Here is a 27035-nt window from a genome sequence, read left to right on the forward strand (position 1 = left end):
TTTCAGATTTTAGAGGTTTCTCCCACAATAACTGTTTACCACAGACCAAATTTACATATTTCATAGCCAGTATAGCTGACATTAAGGAGCCAAGAAATGGAAAGGCTTCTTTGAGTGTAATGGTATGCTTCAGTGTCTCAAACATGGATGCCCGCAATAGTCAATGTAATATTTTCCATAGTTTGAACATATATAAACTTCACAGTTTAGTGTTAATGTCTGTTGTTTGACTATAGTCCAGGTCTGGGTGTCCATGACAACTGCCACAGAAAATTTCAGGCCTCCAAGTCCATTTGCTGAGATATTCTACCTCGAACATGGCTCCAGAAATGATGGCCATAATTTTTGCCTAAAGAATGGCAGACCCCATGCACACTAAATTGGCCATGTCTCAGAAACTACTTGGCCTACAGGCCTCAAACTTCATATTTGTTGTTCTGAATAGTCTGGAAATATCTGATTAAAATTTTAAGAAAATCTGGACAAAGTGTGTGAGGCCCCTCAAATATTCATTGAATTGACATGGAATGACCCCTCTTTCCAAACTTTGTAATACAAACTGCAATCAATCAAAATGGGGTTTTTTCCCTACCAATATGAGACGTCCTGGCTTACGTGCAGCAGCCCAAGACTGTATGGCTGCAGAACTGCAGACTCCAGCAGCCAGCTGAGCTCAGCTCAGACGTATGGAGTGACATCCATGCCATTAACGTCAGAAAGAAAATGCTTTTGACAAAAACTACAGATTTTTTTTCTATTTCTGTCCAGAGATCAAGGATCCAGTGACCAATTTCATATTTATTTACTTTAAGACTCAATAAAATGTTGACATAGAAAACCTGTAAAGCCTACTTGTACAACCCCTGGAAAAATTATGGAATCACCGGCCTCGGAGGATGTTCATTCAGTTGTTTAATTTTGTAGAAAAAAAGCAGATCACAGACATGACACAAAACTAAAGTCATTTCAAATGGCAACTTTCTGGCTTTAAGAAACACTATAAGAAATCAGGAAAAAAAAAAAATTGTGGCAGTCAGTAACGGTTACTTTTTTAGACCAAGCAGAGGGAAAAAAATATGGAATCACTCAATTCTGAGGAAAACATTATGGAATCATGAAAAACAAAAGAACGCTCCAACACATCACTAGTATTTTGTTGCACCACCTCTGGCTTTTAGAACAGCTTGCAGTCTCTGAGGCATGGACTTAATGAGTGACAAACAGTACTCTTCATCAATCTGGCTCCAAGTTTCTCTGATTGCTGTTGCCAGATCAGCTTTGCAGGTTGGAGCCTTGTCATGGACCATTTTCTTCAACTTCCACCAAAGATTTTCAATTGGATTAAGATCCCGACTATTTGCAGGCCATGACATTGACCCTATGTGTCTTTTTGCAAGGAATGTTTTCACAGTTTTTGCTCTATGGCAAGATGCATTATCATCTTGAAAAATGATTTCATCATCCCCAATTCAATTGATGGGATAAGAAAAGTGTCCAAAATATCAACGTAAACTTGTGCATTTATTGATGATGTAATGACAGCCATCTCCCCAGTGCCTTTACCTGACATGCAGCCCCATATCATCGACTGTGGAAATTTACGTTCTCTTCAGGCAGTCATCTTTATAAATCTCATTGGAATGGCACCAAACAAAAGTTCCAGCATCATCACCTTGCCCAATGCAGATTCGAGATTTATCACTGAATATGACTTTCATCCAGTCATCCACAGTCCACGATTGCTTTTCCTTAGCCCATTGTAACCTTGCTTTTTTCTGTTTAGGTGTTAATGATGGCTTTCGTTTAGCTTTTCTGTATGTAAATCCCATTTCCTTTAGGCGGTTTCTTACAGTTCGGTCACAGACGTTGACTCCAGTTTCCTCCCATTCGTTCCTCATTTGTTTTGTTGTGCATTTTCGATTTTTGAGACATATTGCTTTAAGTTTTCTGTCTTGACGCTTTGATGTCTTCCTTGGTCTACCAGTATGTTTGCCTTTAACAACCTTCCCATGTTGTTTGTATTTGGTCCAGAGTTTAGACACAGCTGACTGTGAACAACCAACATCTTTTGCAACATTGCGTGATGATTTACCCTCTTTTAAGAGTTTGATAATCCTCTCCTTTGTTTCAATTGACATCTCTCGTGTTGGAGGCATGATTCATGTCAGTCCACTTGGTGCAACAGCTCTCCAAGGTGTGATCACTCCTTTTTAGATGCAGACTAATGAGCAGATCTGATTTGATGCAGGTGTTAGTTTTGGGGATGAAAATTTACACGGTGATTTCAGAATTTATTCCTCAGAATTGAGTGAGTCCATATTTTTTCCCCTCTGCTTGGTCTAAAAAAGTAACCGTTACTGACTGCCACAATTTTTTTTTCTTGATTTTTTATAGTGTTTCTTAAAGCCAGAAAGATGCCATTTGAAATGACTTTAGTTTTGTGTCATGTCTGTGATCTGCTTTTTTTCTACAAAATTAAACAACTGAATGAACATCCTCCGAGGCCGGTGATTCCATAATTATTGCCAGGGGTTGTAGCACACAGAAAATGCACAGGAGGTATTGATTAGGGAATCGATAAGGAATCGGAATCGATGGAATGGTATCAATATAAAATGCGATAAGCTGCAATTTACGCATGACCCGACTAATCGCAAAAATAATCGTTGCCACAAACGACTATCAAAATAGTTGTTTGTGGCAGCTCTAAGTTTCCCATATCTGGACTAGTTACCATGACAATCTGTCCGCAACGCGTATTTTCTTTACTAACTGTCACATCGGGTCAGGAAGCCCCAAAACTAACACCTGCATCAAATCAGATCTGCTCGTTAGTCTGCATCTAAAAAGGAGTGATCACACCTTGGAGAGCTGTTGCACCAAGTGGACTGACATGAATCATGCCTCCAACACGAGAGATGTCAATTGAAACAAAGGAGAGGATTATCAAACTCTTAAAAGAGGGTAAATCATCACGCAATGTTGCAAAAGATGTTGGTTGTTCACAGTCAGCTGTGTCTAAACTCTGGACCAAATACAAACAACATGGGAAGGTTGTTGCATTTCTGATTACTGTAAAAAAAAGTTTCTTACATTAGAACACTTGTAATTAAAATAGTAAAAAAAAAAAAAAATTCTTTAGAAACCTTTCATCTGTAAATTAAAACCATAACGCACATGATATTTCAGATGAGATGATTTGTTTAACATAAGGAACCTTGGACATTTATTTTTAGACAAATAAAACTGCATGGAAATGTGTACATTTTTAAATCTGGTAGATTATTTATATCTCATTTCAACCAGAAAAACAGACACTGTAAATAAATACAAATGTTTATTATAAATGCAACAGGACGACTGCAGTGTGATTGTAAATTGTGTGACATAAACCTCATGATGAAATCATTTTTTTAAGTGAGTAATTTCAACTTGTAATTACATCAGAATATGTGATTGCCTGTTGTGATCAGGACAGAGTAATTTCTAAAATATGAATCTGACTAGTGATTGTGAATGTTTCAAAATTGTGCACAACAGGGGCAGGGCTTCTACCTGTACAAATGTCTTGACTGAACTTTGACTTCATGGACATTTTTAATGATCCATTCATTTAATGTTAAAATATAAAATGAAACAGGTTTTTAAAAAATAATAAAATAGTTGCTGTTTAAAAAGCCTTTGTTTTATTTAGAAGCATAGAAGCAGATCTTTTAACCACATGAATGTCTCTTCTGTATCTTTGACCTCTGGTGGAGTTGCTGAAGACACTTTCATCCCATGTTGAACAGCAGAGATGTTTTCTTCCAACTAGACTTCATGGTGTTCAGCTCATCAATGGAAGTTTTTGAGGTGCATCTGAATTTTGGTTGCCTGCACAGCAAATGCTCGAAAAAAATCTAAGTTATTTTACGTTTAGCTTTTTGTGGTCTCAGAAGTAACAAAAAAAAGCTGTAGCTTTATTTGGTAAAAATAAAAATAGACTGAACCATGTACAAATTAAGCGGTCACTCAGCTCAACTGTGCTAAAAGGTGAAGCTAACGTTAGCCAAGCATTAAAACTTCAGCAGTGCAGTAACGTCACATTTTATTTTTAAATTATTCTTACCTCGAGTAAGATGCAGAACTAAGCTCCGTTGGTCAAACTGGGTGTTTGTATATGTCCAAAAGTGAGGAATTTCAGATTGAGTTGGTCTGCTCCATCATCCCAGCTGCCCATCTCCCTCTACCCCGGAATGAGGTCTGAACTCCGGCTCCTCTGTGCTGTTCTGCATGCTGTCGCGGTTCGTTCGATACCCCACCAAGTCCTCCCTCGGCTCTGCATCACTCCAAAAAGTAGCTGAAAAAAAGCTTCTCCCAACAGGGTGATGGGAGACTTGTGCTACTGTTTTTAGTTTTTTTATGGTTCTACAGATGCAAATCCAAGGTAGCAATCGCGCAACTTTTTTTGAGTTTGAAGACAGCCAGAGTGTGACGCAGACATCTGCACCCCCCCACCCCCCTGCCGCATCCGATGCATCTGACGTCACTGACGCACTGGGGGGCATTAACTGCCGCATCTGACAGGCCCATTAAGAGCCTGCCTACACTTGGGTATAGAAGAATATGTGGGGACTTGATCATTTACATTTAATTTACATTTGCAATTTACATTTACTTGATCATTTACATATAAATTTAAATATGTTCACATAAAAATACAATAATAAGAACTGCACATCTGACATTATAACAAATGTCAAGACAAGAGGAAACACCTTACATCTTAAAAAAAACAGCTAAGTGCAACAGAAGGCTGTTTTTCTTTAGTAACTGTATTGTATCATGGTGGAACAGCTTGCAAGATGAGACTGTAATAGCACCAAGAGTGAACATGTTCAAGGCATGACTGGACAAATATATGGAGAACCACCCAGTGGTGTACAATTACAAGGCCCTGTACAATGCACAGGGGCCATGAATGACGACTGGCTGAACTAGGAGCAGCTCAAACTGTTCACTGATGAGTACCAACTCTCTCCTGTACTTAACTGATCTGCTACAATTCTAGTGAAAATCAAATGGCCTTCAAGAGAGATGGCAACACAACTTATGGCCCAGTCACACGGCATACGACAATTCATGAACAAAGGGAAGAAAGTAAAAAAGTCACAATTCATTGAGAAAAGGTGGACGAATGAGCTTTATCACTGAATAGCCTTCGAACCAAGAGCGCAAAAGGGACGAAAGAGGAACAAAACAAAACCGAAGCTAATGTTGATCGACGCTTTAAACGAAACGTGCCTGGAGCCACTGCTGGAGCAGTGTGTGTCTGCATTTCTGAGTTTCAGGACGCAGCACTATGATGCAGCTCATAGCGCCTGAGTCCTGGAGAAACTGCAAACAGAAGCTGTGGAGATCTGTGCACACGTCGGTGGACCCACTTGCTCTGGTTCCTCGTCCAGAACAAAAGAGGGATCATCTCCATCATCAGAATCCTCACTGTCTGACAACACCCTAGGCGCTACGTCTTGCTAGAATTAAAAAAACACTGGTGTGCTGTGGTGACTGCTCTATCACTGTATTACGTTACTAAGCCGTATATATTGATTTATAACAGAAAATTGTCAAAAGAGGGAATAAATATAAGTGTAAAGATGCAGAGCAATAAATTGATCAGTCCCTGTGAACGCGCATCGACTCCCCATGTGCGGTTATTCCACGAGCTGCCACTGATCCACAACATGAATTCTGCCTTCCAGAACAGCTCTTTATATAATCATCTGAATCATCTACCTGTTGCCACATGTACAGAAGGGCTCGATTGTCAATCCTACACTCATATTGTTATACTTAATAAAAAATAAGTGCACACAGGAGCTGCTGCTGACACTGACGCTGTGTTCTCGTACCGTCGGAAATTGCACAACTTGTTTGGTGTTTCAAATTCAGCAGGCTTGTGGCAAAATAATTAATTGTATCCACACAAAAAAATGAATTCTGGCCTATATAAGGTGCCTGAGCCCAGTGAAGCTGACCCCCAACCCAGATAAAAAAAATCCAAGCAAACAGGCTGAGTTTGCCCTGTAATTTCCGACGGTACATGAATGCAGCGGCAGCAGCAGCAGTGCTCAGAAACGGCTTCTGTACTGTGTGAAAACATTCAGCTGGTCGAACGAAGTCAAACTAAACACTAACGCTACAAAAACTAAGCAAAAAAACATTAAGAATGACAAAATGAAATAGAGACAAATTGAGGTTTTCATTGTGGCATTCATTCAAATTTTTCAATAGTTTAAAAATCCTGACGAAGTGCCACCTGCAGGAACCAAGCTGCATGAAGGTTAAACAATGCCAATGAAAGTCAACAAAAGTCCAGATTTCTTGTTTCATTTGGGTTTCGTTGCCCTTCGTTAAGTGCCGTGTGACTGCCATTACAAATCAAAGCTTAATGGTGTCCCAACCCATCCTAAACACCATAGCAAATGTCCTGATGAATCCTCCTGATGCTCACTTAGAAAATCAAGATGGCCTCCACAGGTGATTTTCAAGCTTTAGTTGGTATAGCGTTATATATATAGCTGACCCTTGTATATTTTCTATGGCCACACAGGGGTGCGCATATTGCACATTGCAAAAGTTTATATTGCAAAAGTTTATACAATAGGTTAGGTAAAAAAAATAAATAAATAATAATAATAATAATTTGTCCCAGTTAACTACACCAAGACCTGGAGAAACTGCATTTCATTCTGCCTGTAAGGGTCAAGTGAAAATAAGTGAGTCTGAGTCTGATATAGCATGAAAATAGCAAAATTTCAATGCTTTTGAGCTACCTATAAGAATTAATTTATACACACACAAATTTACACAGCATGTTTTCTCATCAATTGAAACCTATTCAGGGGGGTCAGAGTACTACATTTCAAAACTTTGCAAAATAAGGACCACCCTGCTTACTCAATTAAGGGTCACAGAGGGGCTGGAGCCTATCCCAGAAGTCATAGAGCATCACTACACGCAAAACATATTGTCTAACTGTGAACAAGTGTACACAATCTCCTTATCAAGAGGGGCAGATATTACCAAGCAGCAAAGTGTTCCTTGATCAACACATATGTAATACCTGCCAAAGTAATAGTGATGAATGCCATCTTGTCCTGTTCGGTTCAATCTTTCAGGTGCCTCAAATCCAACGAAAAACTATTTGATATCCTCACAGATTTAGCAAATTTAAATGACAGAACATCTTCCAATTTATACGAATCACAAACAACACAAAAGTACACCAAATTTTTTTGTTAAATTTACATTAAACATTATCAAAAGCAAAGCAACGCTTTAAACCAAGCTACGTGGTTTATCAACTAATCATAACTCCCAATCCAATATCACTACCCTGCACATGAACAATATCACAGTCCACAATGAATGTGTACATAATTTATGTCTAATGAATATAAATAATTAGTTATTTTTTGTAATTAGGCTTCCTTAGATCCATTTTCCCCTCATGGCTATCTTGTTATAACATAGCTTTTGCTACCTTGTTGTTTTTTAGTAGTTTTACTACACTGTCTTGTTTGTACATATGTTATATCTTTTAGAAAAGGCAGTGGCTAGCCATACGTAGCCATATTCGAGAAGCAAGTGAAGTCACCCCACTGTGAACTCGCCCCAGGTGAAGTCACCCCACTCCAGTGAAGTCACCCAATTTTTTTTTGTGACTTCACCCCACTACAACTATCCATGCATTTTTTTTTTAATAATTAAGAATTACTAGTTTAAAGTTAGGCGCCTGCCAGTGTGATGTACAGAACTGGGCAATGCACCCTGCTTCTCCCATCAATGAGCTTTTTACCTGACAATTACATTCCTCTACCTTAAAACATCATCTCACTAACAAAACTTGAGTAAGAACAGTGTATTATGCCACTGGTGTGTATAAATAATTTATTACATGAACATATCAGAACTGAAACATTGCGTTGGGTGATTTCACCTGGAATGGGGTGACTTCACCCAAAACACAGTGGGGTGACTTCACCTGGCATGAGTTCTCAGTGGGGTAACTTCACTGTGAACCCCATATTCGTATAGTGGATTTCTATTGTTATGTAGCATCTCTATCATTGGTCAGTATAGGTCATGTGATCATGAGGCTACCTACTTCTACATGTATTTGCTATTGATACATAGATTTCTAAACTATGTTAATCATAAGGATGTGCTACATACGAAAGTTAATACGGCTACGTATGAAAAACGGTTTCCCTTTGAAAGTTGCTTCTCCTACGCTGAAGCAAAATACAAATGTAACACTTTAGTTTTTGCCCCCATTTTTTCCATGAGCTGAACTTAAAGATCTAAAACATTTTCTATAAACAAAAAAGATCTATTTCTCTCAAATATTCATAAATTTGTCTAAATGTGTCTTAGTGAGGCAGCACGGTGGATTAGTGGTTAGCACTGTTGTCCCACAGTGAGAAGGTCATGGGTTTGAGTCCCACCTGTGGCCTTTCTGTGTGGAGTTTGCATGGGTTCTCTCCGTGTTTGCATGGGTTCTCTCTGGGTGCTCCGGCTTCCTCCCACATTCAAAAGACACGCAGGTTAGGTGGATTGGAAACTTTAAATTGTCTTTAGGTGTGCATGCGGGTGTAAATGTTTGTTTGTCTATATATGGCCATGCGACAGACTGGGGTCCTGTCCAGGGTGTACCCCGCCTTGCGCTCTATGACTGCTGGGATAGGCTCCAGCCCCCCACGACCCATAAATTGGACTAGGCAGTTGAAGATGAGTGTGAGCACTTCTCCTTTACTGAGATAATCCATCCCACCTCACAGGTGTGGCATATCAAGATGCTGATTGGACAACATGATTATTGCACAGGTGTGCCTTAGGCTTGCTACAATAAGGCATCATGTTCTGCCCTTTTATGTGGAACTATGCACCAAAAGTAACAGGTCAGAAGAATCATCATCAATCAAAGTTCCACAACTCAACTCCTAGTTATGGTGGGAAAAAAAATAAATAAATCACATGCTACACATAAAACCTCAGCATGATAAAAAACTGAAATAAATGTATCAGTGGGGGTAAATCACTCTGAAGTACAACCATACACAATTGTAATTAATAAAAGACGTTGTTAACTGTATAAACGAGCTCAAGAGGTAGTCGTCCAAGAAGTGTGTAAAAGCATTAAAGCAACTTACATTTCCTCAACCACTTCATCCAATGTCGAACAACCAGGCTGTGACATTTCTTGTTTTCAATGCACCATGATGAAAGTCCTTGAATCGAGTCCATAGTATTTGTCACATTTTGAAACTTTCTGTCTAAAGTGGACTCCAGAGAAGCGCCGGAGACTCCCGCAGCCATAACTTTAGCAGCTCGAGTTAGCGCTTAAAAAACACCAACCGGAGTTAGCTGTTTTAGCTTAGCATGCTACCTTAGCGTAGCACACTGTCGCATTTAGCGACCGCGCAAATGTCAGAGCAAGAATTGTACAAACAAGAAGTATGGAGTTTCCAGTGGGTTTATACGTGAGAAACGTAAATACTGTGAACATCTACGCTGGAATTACGTGTTGGTACATTTAACAATCAAAGCGAAAAGTTAGAGCCTTGCTTGTAACATTCTGGAGGTGATGGACCACCGACGAGAACTGCTTCCGCAAACACAGCGCGACCAGAGCGCCACCAAGTGTCACGGATGACCTGTTGCTGCATATTGTTTGAACGGCAAATAATATAATAGTAATGATAATAAGAATAATAATAATTTTGCCAGGTGACAGTGTAAGCAATATGACCCGCTCTTCTGTTTGTTTGCTTATCTGCGAACATCAGATGACAAAAAGAAAAGTGATTAATGCATTATGAGAACATTTTATGCTAATACAGTCCTTTTGTCATGTTAAAGTTGTTACATTTTGGTGCTGGTATCTGTATTTGGCACAATATTTTCCCTTTAATTTTTTTTTTTTTTTTTTTTTTTTGACATGGCAAGGGCCAAGTTTTTAATTGATCACTTAAAAGGGATCTCCTTTAAAAATTTTTGTGGGTGATAGTTTCATTCTAAATAGTAAATCAAACTAATATCTGCAGTTATTTTCAATTTTTTTTTTCTATTAATAATTATCACGCTAAACAAATGTGCTAAAAAATAATCCACCACTAGAGGCGCTGCAGGTGTGACGTCAGTGTATGGACGTGTTTACAGCACAATGTTTTTGCAAGGCATTTTTTCATTTTATTTTGTTCAGAGATGACAGAGAGTAGTAATACCAGACAAGGTTTTCTTTTTGAACCTACTAGGCCGTTTAGTGAGAGTAATGAGTGACTACACAGAGAGCAGTGATAATGAGCAATCTGCTTTGGTGTGTCTGTGGTCACTGTGGATTGACGCCGTCACAAATGGACCATGAACCTGGGACTCACTGCATCTCCAACATTACAGCAATTAGAGATCAGATGAGTTTGATTGAATATTATAAATATGTCCTTATATAATATAATAAATATAAATATAATATAATAAATATTGTATAATGATGCTTTTAGTTCTTCCAGATTGGACTATTGTAATCAAGGTTGGGTAGGATTACTATGAAATGTAATCCAAAAGTAATCAGATTACAAGTAATCCAAATGTATGTACATACATGTAATCCACATTCTTTCAAAGTAATCCTACCCAACCTTGATTGTAATGCTCTGTTTTCTGGTTTACTGCAGTCCAGCGTCTTCAACTGGTTCAAAATACTGCTGCCAGACTTCTGACACGAAGCATAAGGTTTGACCACATTACGCCAGTTCTGGGGTCCCTTCACTGGCTTCCGGTCTCTTTGAGATCGGATTTTAAAGTGTTGTTATTATTAGCCTATAAAATTGTTCACTGACTGGCACCCCCCTACCTGGCTGGCCTGGTTGAGCCCTATGTACCGGCTCGGGCCCTGCGTTCACAGGGTGCAGGCCTACTGCGCGTCCCTAGGGTGAATAAAAAGTCACTAGGTTACAGAGCCTTTTCCCACCGTGCCCCAGCTCTGTGGAATGATCTGCCTGCACAGATCCAACAATCAGACTCTGTGGAGACTTTTAAGGCTAGACTGAAGACACACTTTTTTCCCTGTTTTATCATTAGCATGTTATATGATTGTGTGCCTTCTTTTATTCCTTTTATCTATTTTATTCCTTGTACTTATATTTATGTTTTTTATTTTTTATTGTGTTTTTAATCTTTATTTCATTTTATTCTGCCTTTTAAATGACGTTTGTGAAGCGCCTTGAGGTGACTTGTCGTGATTTAGCGCTATATAAATTAATACAACCCCTGGCAATAATTATGGAATCACTGGCCTCGGAGGATGTTCATTCAGTTGTTTAATTTTGTAGAAAAAAAGCAGATCACAGACATGACACAAAACTAAAGTCATTTCAAATGGCAACTTTCTGGCTTTAAGAAACACTATAAGAAATCAGGAAAAAAAATTGTGGCAGTCAGTAACGGTTACTTTTTTAGACCAAGCAGAGGGAAAAAAAAATATGGACTCACTCAATTCTGAGGAATAAATTATGGAATCACCCTGGAAATTTTCATCCCCAAAACTAACACCTGCATCAAATCAGATCTGCTCGTTAGTCTGCATCTAAAAAGGAGTGATCACACCTTGGAGAGCTGTTGCACCAAGTGGACTGACATGAATCATGGCTCCAACACGAGAGATGTCAATTGAAACAAAGGAGAGGATTATCAAACTCTTAAAAGAGGGTAAAGCATCACTTCATCATCTTTTGTTTGGTGCCGTTCCAATGAGATTTATAAAATTGACTGCCTGAAGAGAACATGTAAATTTCCACAGTCATTGATGATATGGGGCTGCATGTCAGGTAAAGGCACTGGGGAGATGGCTGTCATTACATCATCAATAAATGCACAAGTTTACGTTGATATTTTGGACACTTTTCTTATCCCATCAATTGAAAGGATGTTTAGGGATGATATCATTTTTCAAGATAATGCATCTTGCCATAGAGCAAAAACTGAAAACATTCCTTGTAAAAAGACACATAGGGTCAATGTCATGGCCTGCAAATAGTCTGGATCTTAATCCAATTGAAAATCTTTGGTGGAAGTTGAAGAAAATGGTCCATGACAAGGCTCCAACCTGCAAAGCTGATCTGGCAACAGCAATCAGAGAAAGTTGGAGCCAGATTGATGAAGAGTACTGTTTGTCACTCATTAAGTCCATGCCTCAGAGACTGCAGCTGTTATAAAAGCCAGAGGTGGTGCAACAAAATACTAGTGATGTGTTGGAGCCTTCTTTTGTTTTTCATGATTCCATAATTTCTTCCTCAGAATTGAGTGATTCCATATTTTTTCCCTCTGCTTGGTCTAAAAAAGTAACCGTTACTGACTGCCACAAATTTTTTTCCTGATTTCTTAGTGTTTCTTAAAGCCAGAAAGTAGCCATTTGAAATGACTTTAGTTTTGTGTCATGTCTGTGATCTGCTTTTTTCCTACAAAATTAAACTGAATGAACATCCTCTGAGGCCGGTGATTCCATAATTTTTGCCAGGGGTTGTAAATTTTAATTTGATTTGACTTCATGATATAATAATAGTAATATTAGCAATGATTGTCAAAAGAATCTATATCTGAAATTTCACTGACATCTGTTGATGCATTGTCCAAAAAATGTTTTCTTATTTAATTTTATTGTTTCAGGTTGTACAGATATACAGCATACTGCAGTTTATCTGGGTTTGTGGCAAACATGGGAGTAAATGCAGAAAGGTGATTCCAGCCTGTGCAGTTAGAGCCATAAGAAACAGGTTCCCAGCACAGAATGGCATTTCTGAAGGCTTCCACGCTGCACTGAATGGGGACCTGGTCCAGCTTCTCCACAAGGATCAACACATGACTTCACATTTGTAAAATGACACTTGACAAATGAATAGTTTTGGATGTGGTTGCTTGATAGAAATAAAATCAAAAACTGTACATAGTGCCGATTGAATAACTGAAACTCAAAAACAATAATTGCTTATTTGAGCCTCTTATTTTGGTATTTTTTTCCCAAAACTTTCCATCATTGTTCATTGGACGACTCACATTTACCACTAGGCAGATAGGCAAACTTGCAAATATTTATATTGATATGACTGAGCTTAATATTGTATCACATTCATTTGTGAATTGGAAATCTTTGCATTTTGTTCCATAGAAGTTCAAAAACAAACATGACAACATAGATGTTACTTATACACATGACAATCATATTTGTGACAGTGATAATACTGTTGTCCAATCATTTTCCACATAAATACTCATTCAGCAACATTTATGGACTCTTGAGAGATGATTTTGGATGGCTTCCAGCTGGTTTGGCTTGTGCATCTTGCTGATGGTTTTTGTGGTACAGGTATGGCACCATCTTTGGAATCGGCCCATAAAACAAAAAGAAAAATCTCATCATACAATGTAGCAATAACTTCCCTCAAGTGAAACAAATGAGATTTTTTTTTCCCTGAGTTTATAGCACAATAGAAAATGTCAACAGCATCCAATCTATGTTCAGGACTTTCTAAATAGTTGCTTTGACAAAACAAAAGCAGGTCTGTTTTAATTGGATTAGTCATTTCCCATACTTTATATATCATTCATTGCAGTGGTGGTGGATGAGTGGCTAGTGCACTTGGTTTCAGTGCAGAAGGCTCCTGGTTCATGTGCCAAATCAACAAGCAGATCAACCTCTGATTTGCTGTGGCGATCTCGAGTACAAACAAGGGAGCAGCTGAAGAGACTTAATTCACCTGATATTTCAATGGCAAGTGCAATGCAAGTGTTTCAACTCTGATTGGAATTATACAGAATTATCAGTAATCAATACATTCATAAAACTGAGAGACTGTTGTCATGGACACATCTGCTGAAGGTGGCTTCCATTGGCTCCCCCCTGAATGTGAACTCCTTGGGATCTTTGACTTTCCTCACTACAAGATCTTGGCTAACTGCTCCACTGAAGTATGAATCTTTTATCACCTCCAAAACAGAAGAAATGTTAATAAAAACAGCTAAAGTGTAAAATAACGACAAGCAATTTCATCTTGTTTTATTGATAAGTGACATACACACATCAGCATGTTTTCAATTTTCCAGGGGGAGTGTTATTTGGTCACGTAACGTGGTCAGTCAGATTACAGGTCATGCAGACTAATATTACATACCTGTTAAATGCTCCTCCCAGAATACACATTGGTTATGTGAACAGTTCAATATGAACAATTGAAATTTGGTCATATGTTTAATGTGGTGATTATCAGATTATCTCACATTTAATGTACAGTAAGTCCCTTCAGCTGCTCCCTTGTTTTCACTCGGGGGTCGCCACAGCAAATCTGAGGTGGATCTGCATGTTAAATTAGCACAAGTTTTACATACAATTGGTTCAAAATCAGCATGACTACAGAACAAGAACTACTGAAGCATCATGTATGGCACCAAGAGTTAAGGGGTTTGGAAAAAGTTATTTTATTTATACAAGAATTTGTTTGTGGAATAGTCCACTTCAATCAGTCAAATTGTGTCAGGTCAGGTGAAAATTATTTTTATAAAACAAGTTAAAGAATGTTTATGGAGTAAATTGCCGACCTATAATGTATTTACTAGTTTTTATATTTTAACTTGGTGTGCCTATGGTAAAATAGCTTGTTAAAATTTCATTTTCCTGTGTTTTTAGCAAAATTTTTAATTTCAAATATTACTTTTATATTGTCTGTGTGGTGTTTTTCTTGTTTTTAATGTTGTATTTGATGTTGGATGAGGAACACATTGGAATTTTTTTTTTTTTGCTTTATTTTATTTTATTTTTAGTTATTTTATTTGCACCTGTGCTTTTAACCGGTTTGAATGCTACCACATAAATTCAAATCTTTAAATACAGAAATCGACAATGACACTTTACATTGATGACTCATGTCAAATATTTAATATATAAAAATATCTCAATCAGCAAAGTGACATTTTTAAAACAAGTATCAAAATAAAACAATGTAATTGCAGAAAACACACAAAAGATGTTGAATACAGTGGGGCAAACTGTGTACTGGGTGAACAGTCTATTTTAAGCATAGTAGCACATTTGAATATTTTACAACCACGTCTGAAATAAGTCTGCCAGTGAAATGCTGCAATCTGACAAAACATCACAATCAGTTTGCATGACAGGTCATTAATTTTTGCATTATTTTTGAGGCGATGCACTGATTAAGTAATTTATGTTTCTTTTCTAACAAATATATGGAAGTAAGGCAGAGTGGTTGAGCAGACATTGAAGGCCATTCAACATGAATATGTCTTTTAAAAACAATGTGGTGCAATATTAAAATTCAATCTAACCGACAGGTTGAAGGATGAAAATAGTCTCAAAGCTCTTCCCTCTTCAAGAATTAATAGAAAAGCACGATGACTATTTGTAGTCAAAGTTTAATAAAATAAAATCCATTTTAAAAGAAATATGGAGATGACTAACTGCACAGATCTCAATCTAAATAAAAAAGCAGTTTCCACATTTTAAGACCTCGCATCCACAATGTCAAAAATACTAATGTTCCAAATAAAATAATGAAACAAAGCTTTTCTATGAATTGCCTGAGCAGGGCATCTAAAATCCAGTTAATCTCAGATGTAACATCCAGCAATTGACTGTGAAAGCATATGATTTGAGTGGTTTGCCACTACTGATCCTTTCAAACCAAAATCTTATAAATGAAAATTCATTTTCTATACCCTCTTATTCCTACTGAGGGTCAGAGAGGAAGCTGGCGCATGTGCTAGTGGTCAGTGGGCGAGAGGTGGGGTACACCCTGAACAGGCCAACACACACACACACACACACACTTCCAGTCAATTTAGAGTCACCAGTCCACTTAACTTGCATGTCTTTGGAAATGGGAGGAAGGTCAACCACACAAACACGGGGAGAACATGCAAACTCCACACAGAAAGGACCAGATGGGCAGCGATCCTAGGACCCTCTTGCTGCGAGGCAACAGTGCTAACTACGAAAGAACCCCGATAATTCATCTCTTTAAATTTCAAAGACGTGACTTTTTTTTCCCTCAACCATAGTGCAATTACATTTATTCATTTAACATTATACCAGTGGCTCCCAACCTTCTTCCCTTGGACACCCCAAGGGTGTACCTTGTACCTACTCTTTTTTTTTTTTTTTTTTTTTTTTTTTTTTTAAATAAAGACATTGGATATACTCAATTCAATATATGTGACGTCAGCTCAGAGTATATAATTTAAATATTTGAGTTGGAGCGAAATGTATTTGTTGGATGAAAATCCTGGCCAAAACTGAGTTCTCCATTGGAGTTTGTTTGTTTTTTATTATTTAAAAAAAAACCTGCTCACTCCTGGGGGAAAAATTATTAAAGTTATTCCTTCCTAAACTTTATTATTTAATTAGAATTTTTTTTTTTTGTTTTTTTTTTGGGGGGGGGGGGGTGTCAAGTCTTTTTTTTTTTTAAACTTTATTTAATGTGAACTTCTGATTTTGACAATTTGTTAGCAGACAAATGTTCAGGCACCCCCTGTGATTTCAGTGCTTCCTATGGGGGCATGAGGGGGGTGGTTGGAAACTCAGGTTGGGAACCAGGTCCCTACATCACACCCGTTAATACTTTTCCAATAAAACAACAATAAGAACAAAAAGATAAGATGCAGTAGTTTTTTCCTTTTAAACTGACAGCTCTGTCACGGACTAAATACACTCAATTAAGCAGCATGTGAAGAAATAGAATCCCAAATGAACCACTTCAGGAGTCGGTTTGTGCTTACAGAAGATTGTACATGCACGGCTACAGACATGCATGTTTTGGACCGTATTTAAAGTGAAACCCCAACAATCTTTAACTGTAAAAGGTTGATTTAAAATATACACACACATACATACATACATACATATTCTTCTTTCCAATTGCACATTAATAATCACCTCTCTGCTCAAAGCTGAACTCGTTTTCTGTTCATCTATTTCTTCAAATTATTTCTACATCTACTAGGGAAAAAAAATAAATATTAGTAAATCTGTGTTCTGTGATGTGAAAAAAATGCAAGTTCCAGTTGAAAGTGCTTAACAAATTACACATGAAGTGTAAAAGCCACAGTCACAGGCCAAAGTCATATTTTGGCCCCAATACCACATAGGAGACATTTAGAATCATTGTAATTTCAACTAATTGGTTAAAGATACACCTATGGTTACTGGTAAACACTGATGTCAAGCCTAATATCATCTTTTAATATCATTGGTCTCATGATTTTTGATACTGGGTGACCTTGAAAGGACAAATTCATGGTCATAATTAATTCAAACAATCAGTTTGCAGCCAGTAGGGATTGATCATGATGGAAGGTCTGTGCGTTAGTCAAAGATAAAGTGCTTCAGCTGCGGACAGAACTGATCAAATGTCAACATCGCATGGAACTGCATAGTACAGTATCGCTAAACCGCGTGTAAACAAAGCATGTGTGTTGCACACTCTGGTTGTTAAACAACTAGGTTAAATTCTAGAGCTACTACATTAAAATTTTCTCTACAGCCTCAGTCGTAATTGAGATCTGAGTAGCTGGTGAGTTTAGTCATTTATGGCAGTATTACATTTTCTGAGAAAATAGTTTTTTTGACACCAAAATTAAGACCATACTACCAATGACTGCTGAGATAATGTACACAGGAGCACTTGGACGGACAGAATACAATGCAGTGTGCAGCAGCATTTTAATTTATTTTCTCTTTGTGATTTTGTCAGGTTGGGTTATTTCAAGAGACGCGCAATAAATCCCACTCTGTCTGCACGGCTGATACCACAAGTGTTAAGGGACACAGTGTATTGAGATGTGGGTGCACCCTTTAACTTAAACAGAAATGTAATAATCTCACAAAAAAAAAAAGCATTCAAGATAATATAGTGCAAAGACGTAAACAAAAAAACCTAACAAACAAACCCAACCACGCTGGATGGTTAGGAGTTAACAAATCCTCTCTACAGTCTCCTCCTCTTCTCTCTCACTTTTTTTTTTTAGTCCGTGCAGCTACCACGACAGCTTTGTGCCGCTTACATAATCTGATGTGATCTCAGTACTGACTCCAGCTGGCACGCTGAGGCGCCTCCACGTGGCAGCGGGCTCACCTGAGGTCAGCTAAGGTGAGCCTGCAGACGAAAGAGCCACACTGGATGACACCGAACTGTCTTGAGTCGCCGGGCTGCTACAAGGGGAAGGTGGAGCAATCTTCAGGCGCTTGTAACTTGTACTTTCTTCCTCGGAACAGAAGCATTTCTGCCTGTTTAAAGTGTCCATGCTGTCTGTAAACTCTGACCAGCTGCCCACAGGCTGAGATTTCTGCTTCTCGGGGACTCCGGGCAGACACATGGAACCGGTTTCCGACAGAGCTGCAGCCTGACAGCAACTGTGTCTACGTCGGGGTAAGACTGGACCGCAGTGATCCGGATCTGACCAGCTCAGCTTTCGTTTCTGGAAAGAAGGAGAAACCAAACTGTAATGTCTATAATAAATTTGGGTCTTACACTTAAAGGGGTGATATTATACCATTTTTTTTTTTTTTTAAGTGGGTCTTCAAGGCCCTTAATGCAGATGTTAAGGGCCCCTTCACACATAGCGCAAATTTGGTTGAAATCATCTGTTGCTACAACTATTTGCGCACACCAGCGGCTGAAAGACAGAGTGTGCGCTGTGCGAGCCCATCGAACCCTCTCATGGCAGGTGTCGGCCAAATTACAGCTGACACACACGATCATCTAATACCGCTCACATGGCACTTAGAAAATGTGTGGCCATTCACGCTATCATCACGAAAACAGTCAGCAGACGATCACTGTTGAGCTGGATGTGAAATTTGTCGAAGTGCCCCACGATGTGGAGTACTGAGTGTCAGCTCCCCCAACAACACAGGTGTGTGTGTGTGTGTGTGTGTGTGTGTCGCGCACTCCCCCCCCCCCCCCCCCACGTGCATGCGTGTGGTTCGCGCCCCCCCTTGCAGGCAAGGCGCCTCTCATCTGATCACAGTGACACCTTGGTCTGTGCGCTGAACGGACAGAGGTGTGACAGCTGTTGACAACTCTGGTCCTAGACATCAGAGCTGCAGAACACGTGCCATGTTTTGACGGAAACGCGCATGTGTATGCTTGCTGTCCTCACACTGAAATACATAAAAACATGTATCGTTTCTGCGACGGGCTGGAGAGCGCACTCACTTTAACTGGCATGTGAAGCTCGTTCTGCCGCCACCGTGATGCAGCTGTGGGAGTGCCGCTGCGGTTTGGCGTAACTATGCGCTGAAATGCCACCTGCGGAAACCAAACTTTGAGCATCATCTCTATCTGCAGCAGGTTTTGGAGATATTTCTCACTGGGTACAAAAAGAATCAAGCAACAAATATCCCTGTTATTATTACTGATGATGACGATACCCCCATTTTTGGAATTACATTCAACTATTAATTGCGACTTTCATGGCCTTACCCCATTTCAGGTCTCTGTAGGATCCCCAGAATCCTCTGCAATCTGTCCATGGCAATACTTTGCTGGAAACTTGTTAAGCCTGACACAGTGAAAACATCAAAAAAGAATAAGTACTTGTTGGTTTCAGTGCAGGAGCGCAAATCTCAATAAGAGATTACACGTAGTCCCGTTTGATGTAGGTCAGATGCACACTGTACCTTTGTCAAATCGACCAGTCTTCAGCCCATTTAGAAGTTTAAGCAAAGGACGGACAAATCTGTGCAGATCTGCACACTGGAAAATAAAAAAGGTTCAGAATATTGCAGCAGCTGATAATGAAAAAAGTAGTCCTCTTTGCTTATGGTACTAACCTTCTGAGCAAAGGCCAGATCTCCAGGTGTAGATGATGATGGCACTAAAGTGGCTGCTCCAGGAGGTGTGGCTGAGTCCAGACATTTACTGTCACAGTCTTTTGATTTAGATATTGAGTATAACTGATCTGAATGATCTTGGAAAGCAGAACAGTTTCCAGACAGCATGAGTCCTTCACCCGCCGACGAGGTCTTACGTATGGTGGTGTCCCCTTCTTCTTCTGAGAAGACATCATCGTCGTCACTGAGAGGAAAGCCTGATTTTGATGGAAGCGGGCCATACGGCAGCCACTTAGAGAATCTCCCCAATGAAGCCATCTGTGGAGACATGCAAAAAGAGAAAAAGGAGAAAGAGCAAAAAGACGTCAGGAGCATGTACTAGTGTACTGATATATATATTTATATAGTATTTCCCACAGTCAATGGCAATAAATCTCTCTTTTGCCTGCTCCCGTTTTTAATTGGAAACATGTTGGTTTACACTAGATGCCCTTCCTGATGCAACTCCAGAATAACAATAAATGTATATATAGTGCTTTCACTTAAAACAAATTAAAAGTTCCCTACATTATTAAACAGCAAAAACACAACAGTGAAATGAGAAAATTTACCCATCAAAAGAACAGATTAAAACTGTTCCACAATGTCAGAGCGCAATGGCTCTAGAGTCCGAGGGCTTCTTAAGTTGAGGTACAACCCCAATTCCAATGAAGTTGGGACCTTGTGTAAAATGTAAATAAAAACAGAATACAATGATTTGCAAATCCTCTTCAACCTATATTCAATTGAATACAACACAAAGACAAGATTTTTTTTTTTTAAATGTGTTGCAGGCATCCATTTCAAAATTAGCAAATATTTGCACAAAAACAAAAAAGTTTATCAGTTTGAACATTAAATATGTTGTCTTTGTGGTGTATTCAATTGGATATAGGTTGAAGAGGATTTGCAAATCATTGTATTCTGTTTTATTTACATTTTACACAATGTCCCAACTACATTGGAATTGGGGTTGTAGACAAAGTAAGCCTGCATTCTGAAACCACAGGGCACGAGAAGGAACATAAGGTTCAAGACGTTCTATGACCTAGATGAGTGAACGACCATTTAGAACCTCACAAAACCTTCAAGGCAATTTTAAAATTCACAGAAAGTCAGTGAAGGGAAGCAAAATCAGGCAGGCAGACAGGACCTCGGCCCAAGTGACTGACCTTTGGCAAATCTGACCTGGCTAGGCAATTCTGTAGTCAACTTCCATATGTCTGTCAACTTTGGTGCAAATTGGAGCAGAAAAACGTTGACTTTTGACAGCAATGACCTTCATACAAATCACAGACCACTGGCAAAATTAACCTTGCTTATGACATTCCAGAATGCACCTAAATGTGTGTGCCAGGTTTGGTGCAAATCAGTGCGAAAAAAAAAAAACTTTTGACCAATGACCCCAATGATTGATCGTTGATAAATCTGACCTCACTTGGGCAATTCCAGGACCCACCTCTGTGGCAACGTAGTTGTAAATTGGAGAGAAAAAAAAACTTGAATTTTGACCTTTAACCCCAAAATCTGACAAATTTGACCCTGCTGGACAATTGCCAAACCTACCTAAATATTTGTGCCAAGGGTATAAACCTCTGTAGAAATATTCAGAATCATCTGAAGATGTCTCACATTCTTACATGGTAAAACAGAAAATAAGCAATGTAACAGTTATTTCCAGGGAACACAAAAGCAGGAAGTAGAATTCCACCAAAGACAGGATAGGTCTAATCAGTGCAATGGTATGCAAAGGAAAATGGGCAGTCTTACCCCGCCACCCACAGACAACAAACTTTTAATTTTTTCACTATGGTGAATTACATACGTAGTTACCCAATGACAATGTAAATATAAATTGATCATAAAGATGTCCCCATTTAGCAGGGCCAACAACAATCAACTTGGTTCTCCTTCAATTGCTGGCTGTCTGAGTGGTGTCCAAAAAATGAGGTGGGCTTCATAGATAATTGGCAAAGCTTCTGGGGAAAACCTGGTCTTGTTAGGAGAGACGGCATCCATCCCACTTTGGATGGAGCAGCTCTCATTTCTAGAAATCTGGCTAATTTTCTTAAATCCTCCAAACTGTGACTATCCAGGGTTGGGACCAGGAAGCAGAGTTGTAGTCTTACACACCTCTCTGCAGCTTCTCTCCCCCTGCCATCCCCTCATTACCCCATCCCCGTAGAGACGGTGCCTGCTCCCAGACTACCAATAACCAGCAAAAATCTATTTAAGCATAAAAATTCAAAAAGAAAAAATAATATAGCACCTTCAACTGCACCACAGACTAAAACAGTTAAATGTGGTCTATTAAACATTAGGTCTCTCTCTTCTAAGTCCCTGTTGGTAAATGATATAATAATTGATCAACATATTGATTTATTCTGCCTAACAGAAACCTGGTTACAGCAGGATGAATATGTTAGTTTAAATGAGTCAACACCCCCGAGTCACACTAACTGTCAGAATGCTCGTAGCACGGGCCGGGGCGGTGGATTAGCAGCAATCTTCCATTCCAGCTTATTAATTAATCAAAAACCCAGACAGAGCTTTAATTCATTTGAAAGCTTGTCTCTTAGTCTTGTCCATCCAAATTGGAAGTCCCAAAAAACAGTTTTATTTGTTATTATCTATCGTCCACCTGGTCGTTACTGTGAGTTTCTCTGTGAATTTTCAGACCTTTTGTCTGACTTAGTGCTTAGCTCAGATAAGATAATTATAGTGGGCGATTTTAACATCCACACAGATGCTGAGAATGACAGCCTCAACACTGCATTTAATCTATTATTAGAATCTATTGGCTTTGCTCAAAAAGTAAATGAGTCCACCCACCACTTTAATCATATCTTAGATCTTGTTCTGACTTATGGTATGGAAATAGAAGACTTAACAGTATTCCCTGAAAACTCCCTTCTGTCTGATCATTTTTTAATAACATTTACATTTACTCTGATGGACTACCCAGCAGTAGGGAATAAGTTTCATTACACTAGAAGTCTTTCAGAAAGCGCTGTAACTACGTTTAAGGATATGATTCCTTCTTTATGTTCTCTAATGCCATATAACAACACAGTGCAGAGTAGCTACCTAAACTCTGTAAGGGAGATAGAGTATCTCGTCAATAGTTTTACATCCTCATTGAAGACAGCTTTGGATGCTGTAGCTCCTCTGAAAAAGAGAGCTTTAAATCAGAAGTGTCTGACTCCATGGTATAACTCTCAAACTCGTAGCTTAAAGCAGATAACCCGTAAGTTGGAGAGGAAATGGCGTCTCACTAATTTAGAAGATCTTCACTTAGCCTGGAAAAAGAGTCTGTTGCTCTATAAAAAAGCCCTCCGTAAAGCTAGGACATCTTTCTACTCATCACTAATTGAAGAAAATAAGAACAACCCCAGGTTTCTTTTCAGCACTGTAGCCAGGCTGACAAAGAGTCAGAGCTCTATTGAGCTGAGTATTCCATTAACTTTAACTAGTAATGAGTTCATGACTTTCTTTGCTAACAAAATTTTAACTATTAGAGAAAAAATTACTCATAACCATCCCAAAGACGTATCGTTATCTTTGGCTGCTTTCAGTGATGCCGGTATTTGGTTAGACTCTTTCTCTCCGATTGTTCTGTCTGAGTTATTTTCATTAGTTACTTCATCCAAACCATCAACATGTTTATTAGACCCCATTCCTACCAGGCTGCTCAAGGAAGCCCTACCATTATTTAATGCTTCGATCTTAAATATGATCAATCTATCTTTGTTAGTTGGCTATGTACCACAGGCTTTTAAGGTGGCAGTAATTAAACCATTACTTAAAAAGCCATCACTTGACCCAGCTATCTTAGCTAATTATAGGCCAATCTCCAACCTTCCTTTTCTCTCAAAAATTCTTGAAAGGGTAGTTGTAAAACAGCTAACTGATCATCTGCAGAGGAATGGTCTATTTGAAGAGTTTCAGTCAGGTTTTAGAATTCATCATAGTACAGAAACAGCATTAGTGAAGGTTACAAATGATCTTCTTATGGCCTCGGACAGTGGACTCATCTCTGTGCTTGTTCTGTTAGACCTCAGTGCTGCTTTTGATACTGTTGACCATAAAATTTTATTACAGAGATTAGAGCATGCCATAGGTATTAAAGGCACTGCGCTGCGGTGGTTTGAATCATATTTGTCTAATAGATTACAATTTGTTCATGTAAATGGGGAATCTTCTTCACAGACTAAAGTTAATTATGGAGTTCCACAAGGTTCTGTGCTAGGACCAATTTTATTCACTTTATATATGCTTCCCTTAGGCAGTATTATTAGACGGTATTGCTTAAATTTTAATTGTTACGCAGATGATACCCAGCTTTATCTATCCATGAAGCCAGACGACACACACCAATTAGCTAAACTGCAGGATTGTCTTACAGACATAAAGACATGGATGACCTCTAATTTCCTGCTTTTAAACTCAGATAAAACTGAAGTTATTGTACTTGGCCCCACAAATCTTAGAAACATGGTGTCTAACCAGATCCTTACTCTGGATGGCATTACCCTGACCTCTAGTAATACTGTGAGAAATCTTGGAGTCATTTTTGATCAGGATATGTCATTCAAAGCGCATATTAAACAAATATGTAGGACTGCTTTTTTGCATTTACGCAATATCTCTAAAATCAGAAAGGTCTTGTCTCAGAGTGATGCTGAAAAACTAATTCATGCATTTATTTCCTCTAGGCTGGACTATTGTAATTCATTATTATCAGGTTGTCCTAAAAGTTCCCTAAAAAGCCTTCAGTTAATTCAAAATGCTGCAGCTAGAGTGCTGACGGGGACTAGAAGGAGAGAGCATATCTCACCCATATTGGCCTCTCTTCATTGGCTTCCTGTTAATTCTAGAATAGAATTTAAAATTATTCTTCTTACTTATAAGGTTTTGAATAATCAGGTCCCATCTTATCTTAGGGACCTCGTAGTACCATATCACCCCAATAGAGCGCTTCGCTCTCAGACTGCAGGCTTACTTGTAGTTCCTAGGGTTTGTAAGAGTAGAATGGGAGGCAGAGCCTTCAGCTTTCAGGCTCCTCTCCTGTGGAACCAGCTCCCAATTCAGATCAGGGAGACAGACACCCTCTCTACTTTTAAGATTAGGCTTAAAACTTTCCTTTTTGCTAAAGCTTATAGTTAGGGCTGGATCAGGTGACCCTGAACCATCCCTTAGTTATGCTGCTATAGACGTAGACTGCTGGGGGGTTCCCATGATGCACTGTTTCTTTCTCTTTTTGCTCTGTATGCACCACTCTGCATTTAATCATTAGTGATCGATCTCTGCTCCCCTCCACAGCATGTCTTTTTCCTGGTTCTCTCCCTCAGCCCCAACCAGTCCCAGCAGAAGACTGCCCCTCCCTGAGCCTGGTTCTGCTGGAGGTTTCTTCCTGTTAAAAGGGAGTTTTTCCTTCCCACTGTAGCCAAGTGCTTGCTCACAGGGGGTCGTTTTGACCGTTGGGGTTTTACATCATTATTGTATGGCCTTGCCTTACAATATAAAGCGCCTTGGGGCAACTGTTTGTTGTGATTTGGCGCTATATAAAAAAAAAAATTGATTGATTGAATTGATTGGTCTTCTCAGAGTTCAAAAGTAGACAAGTAGATGACATCCAGTTTTTTCTGCAACTACACAAGCCTCCAGGTTCACAACATGTAGGGAAAACAGCAGTGGATCTAGAATACAACCTTGAGGTACCCCATACTTTTGTTGTTAAAATTCAGATGTGCAGTTATAATGAATGCAGTGTAATGGAAATTGAGGGCATGGGGTGGCTTTGAACTGGGGACTTTCTTGATGGAAAACAAAAGCTCCAGCACTGTGGTACCATTCCACTGTTTATGTACATACATACATACATTTTTAGCTGCTATGAAAAACACTAAATTTGCAAACAGCCCTGATATTAGTGTGATCTGTAACTACTTAAATTCTTGTATTTGACACAAATTTATGAAATGTGGCATGGTGTGATCATAGACACAGAGAGCTCAAAACCACAACATCTTAAATGTATCAGCTTCTGGTCTCCCTATGTTATGGATATTACTTATTATTAAGCAGAAGAACACAACTTTATGAATTCTTTCATCTTACAGAACATCAGATTCAAGTGTTTTGATCAGATTTGAGTAATCACTTTTGGCAATTTGGTTTAAACTGATGACGCAGACGATGCAGTTTCATAGATTATTACAAGGACAGAACAATGTGTCCAAATTAATCAAATGTAGTGCCATTTAATCCTAAAACTTGCTTATTTTACACACACACATAAACCTGTGTGAGAGTGGGAGCAGTTGGGTCATCTGAGGACACATACACAGGTCAACTGTGGACTTAAAACTTCCTATTACTACCGGGACTACTAATAATAAGTATTATTTTCAGTAACTCCAAAGACAACACACAAGCATAAAAATAAATATAAAAATGATATAAAAAATAATACGGAAAGTATACAAAATAGGTAATAAAATGTATAAAATAAATGAACTAAAATATAAAAAAGAGCAAAAAATAAATATAAACTAAATAAATTAGTGATATGAAAACAGATAAATAAATATAAATTAATTAATAATATGAAAACATGTTTTTAATACTGAAAGCAAAAAATAAAAATGATGTCAGTTTGTCTGAAAGTGTTTTTAAAGTCTTACGCAGCATTGTTCCTATATATATGTGTGTGTTGTATTTTTTTTTATTATTTATTCTGCACCAGTAAAGAGGGGATTTTTTTTTTTTTACAAATATATCTAATTTTGTTGAAGACGTAAATTAGTCATCAAGGCTATTTTTTGTAAACGTATGATTCCACAGACACAACAAATATTCATTACGGTAACTACAACAGCTTTTATCACAAATTATTTTATATTTGATCATTTATTAAATGTCAAACATTTTTGCATGTATAATATGTTAATATGTGATGATGTCCGAACTTACCTTTTAGTCAGAGTAGAATCCACAAGTCAGCGTTCACGTTTTCTCTGAACAAAGACGGTTCGTATCCTTCCAGAACTTACTAGAACATCAGTTATATATGAGCAGCGCAGCTCACACGCTCTCATATCGTGCTTTT

General features: G+C 38.6%; 2 protein-coding genes across 4 annotated transcripts in view; both read right to left on the reverse strand.

The window, feature by feature from the left end:
- rprd2a (regulation of nuclear pre-mRNA domain containing 2a) overlaps positions 1-9646 on the reverse strand; it is a 37647-nt gene extending 28001 nt beyond the window's left edge. For both annotated transcript variants that reach the window (XR_004558022.1, XM_034160209.1), the window contains exon 1: positions 9195-9646. Coding sequence is in view for 1 of the 2 variants with exons in the window: in XM_034160209.1 (XP_034016100.1) it covers positions 9195-9360 (166 nt within the window). In the remaining variant the exon portion in view is untranslated. The remainder of the gene's footprint in view (positions 1-9194) is intronic.
- A 6806-nt stretch (positions 9647-16452) lies between these two features.
- Positions 16453-27035, reverse strand: ciarta (circadian associated repressor of transcription a). 2 transcript variants are annotated; one of them, XM_034161188.1, is made up of 6 exons: positions 26900-27035; positions 19886-20203; positions 19733-19808; positions 19536-19614; positions 19269-19422; positions 16453-18528 (listed from the first exon to the last, which is right to left on the reverse strand). In XM_034161188.1, exons 2-6 carry the CDS (start codon positions 20201-20203, stop codon positions 18196-18198), a joined length of 960 nt encoding a protein of 319 aa, XP_034017079.1. In that variant the 5' UTR covers positions 26900-27035; the 3' UTR covers positions 16453-18195. The 2 variants fall into 2 exon arrangements, with proteins under 2 accessions (XP_034017079.1, XP_034017080.1); XM_034161189.1 differs by having other exon boundaries at positions 19886-20106; positions 26900-27026.

This window comes from Thalassophryne amazonica, chromosome 20, assembly GCF_902500255.1.
Source record: "Thalassophryne amazonica chromosome 20, fThaAma1.1, whole genome shotgun sequence".
Taxonomy (NCBI): Eukaryota; Metazoa; Chordata; class Actinopteri; order Batrachoidiformes; family Batrachoididae; genus Thalassophryne; species Thalassophryne amazonica.

Excerpts from the sequence above, each read along its gene's own strand:
- ciarta (XM_034161188.1), bottom strand. The coding sequence starts at position 20,203 with ATGGCTTCATTGGGGAGATTCTCTAAGTGGCTGCCGTATGGCCCGCTT. Across the intron at positions 19,615-19,732 it reads GACTGGTCGATTTGACAAAG|GCTTAACAAGTTTCCAGCAA; the intron begins GTACAGTGTGCA and ends TCACTGTGTCAG. Across the intron at positions 19,423-19,535 it reads CTACAGAGACCTGAAATGGG|TGAGAAATATCTCCAAAACC; the intron begins GTAAGGCCATGA and ends TTTTGTACCCAG.